This window comes from Vulpes lagopus, chromosome 4 (genome assembly GCF_018345385.1).
Source record: "Vulpes lagopus strain Blue_001 chromosome 4, ASM1834538v1, whole genome shotgun sequence".
Lineage (NCBI taxonomy): Eukaryota > Metazoa > Chordata > Mammalia > Carnivora > Canidae > Vulpes > Vulpes lagopus.
Window position 1 is genome coordinate 116,859,773 of NC_054827.1, and position 1,814 is coordinate 116,861,586.

At 50.0% G+C, this 1,814-nt stretch overlaps 1 protein-coding gene across 1 annotated transcript; it reads left to right on the forward strand.

Annotated features, from left to right (window-relative positions):
* Positions 1 to 795: 795 nt before the first annotated feature.
* On the forward strand, positions 796 to 1,245 carry LOC121489690 (cytochrome c oxidase subunit 8A, mitochondrial-like). Its single transcript, XM_041752962.1, has one exon. It carries the CDS (start codon positions 802 to 804, stop codon positions 1,009 to 1,011), a length of 210 nt encoding a protein of 69 aa, XP_041608896.1. The 5' UTR covers positions 796 to 801; the 3' UTR covers positions 1,012 to 1,245.
* The last annotated feature ends 569 nt before the right edge of the window (positions 1,246 to 1,814 follow it).

Here is a 1,814-nt window from a genome sequence, read left to right on the forward strand (position 1 = left end):
TCAAAGTGATACGTCACATTAATAAAAGAAAAGACAAGAACTATGATCTGGGGCTCCTGGGTGGTTCAGTGGTTGAGCATCTGCCTTTGGTTCAGGTCATGACCGCAAGGTCCCGGGGTCATGGAGTCCCACATTGGGCTCCCCACAGGTAGCCTGCTTCTCCCTCTGCCTGTGTCTCTGCCTGTCTCTCTGTGTCTCTCATAAATAAATAAATAAATAAATAAATAAATAAATAAATAAATGGAGGCCCTTTTGATGTTTAAATATGTATTCTAAGGAAGCAGAATGCTGTACTCAGCAAGAAATCTTGGCTTTCTCTGGCCGACTGGGAAAGAATTAGGGAGACAGCCGCTTATTGATCCCCCATGTCCACCACCGCTAGAGACACAGAGGGGAGCGGAGGCAGATTCTCTGCCTGTCTGGTCCTTACTGTCCTGTGCTCATTGTCCAGCACAGACAATAATTACCTGATAGTAGACTGAATAGGGAGCAAATGGATGGTGCCGGATGGCGGATTCATACAGATTGGTGTTAATTGGCCTGTTGTTAGTTCCAAAGAACAAAGACCCAGGGAGGTCATCTCAAGGACAAAGGGGCTGCTGAACGAGTGACTGGGGGGGTGAGGGGTGATGGGCCTCAGCGAGATGGCCCGGTCTTCAGAAAGTGACCATAACTCTAGCTGACAGCCTGGATGTTGGTCAGATGCCCAGAGCCAAACAAAATAAAACTAGGTGCAAAACAGCACGCACAATGCGATCCCACCTACGTTTAAAAAGTGTTTTGGAGTCATTCTGTGTGGTCATGTCTGTGCTGATGCCGCAGCTGCTGAGGGGCCTAACAGGCCTCACCCAGCGGCTCCCGGTGCAGCGTGCCCAGATCCATTCCAAGCCGCCGCGGGAGCAGCTCGGGACCATGGATGTTGCCGTTGGGCTCACCTCCTGCTTCCTGTGTTTCCTCCTGCCATCGGGCTGGGTCCTGTCACATCTGGAGAGCTACAAGAAGCGGGAGTGAAGGGGGCTGTCCTGTCCCTCACCCTGTGACCTGACCACCCCTGGCCTGTCCTGATCATGTCTGCTGCATTCCTGGCCGGCCTTCCATGGATCATGTCCTTCAATTACAGTGACCTCTTCTACAATCATGACCTCTTGATTTCTCCATGGTGACATCCTGGGACCAAACATTTTGGTTTATAAGGCCCCACTCAGTAGGGCCCTCCTTGTCACAATAAAGTCTATTTAAACCTTGGGAAAAAAAAAAAGTGTTTTGATTGCATATAAAATTATGGAAAGAAATAGAAGAATCCGGTATAGTTTTTGATTTCAAGACACAAAACCAGTAAGTGAGCCCCCACAACCTAGGGAGGTAGGTGGGGGGGCGGGAACCAAAAGTATTTTATTTTTTGTTGTATGCCATTCTGTATTTTTCATGTTGACATGTTTACCATGAGCATGTATTACTTTTATGATTTATCAAAGTAGCTCCATCTTCATAACTCTCTGGAAAGACGTGGCCTTTCTCCTGGACTTTCCATGCTGGAGAAATCCGCTACGGTGCATCTGGAGTGTGACGGCCGGGCTGGGGCTGCCCTCCCACCGGGGACGTTCCCCACCCCGGGAATGGTGGGTGGCTACGGCCAACTGCTGCAAACCTTCGCAAGAAATGAGCACTCTCTTCCCATTGCTGAGACGGTCCTGCCTTGTCCTGCCTTTCCTCTTCTGACCATTGGATGTCAAGGGCCAACAGAGGGTGTTTCTCACACCAGAGAAACAGGGGAGTTATGTGGCTCACACACAGGCCTGGGTCACCCACCAGGG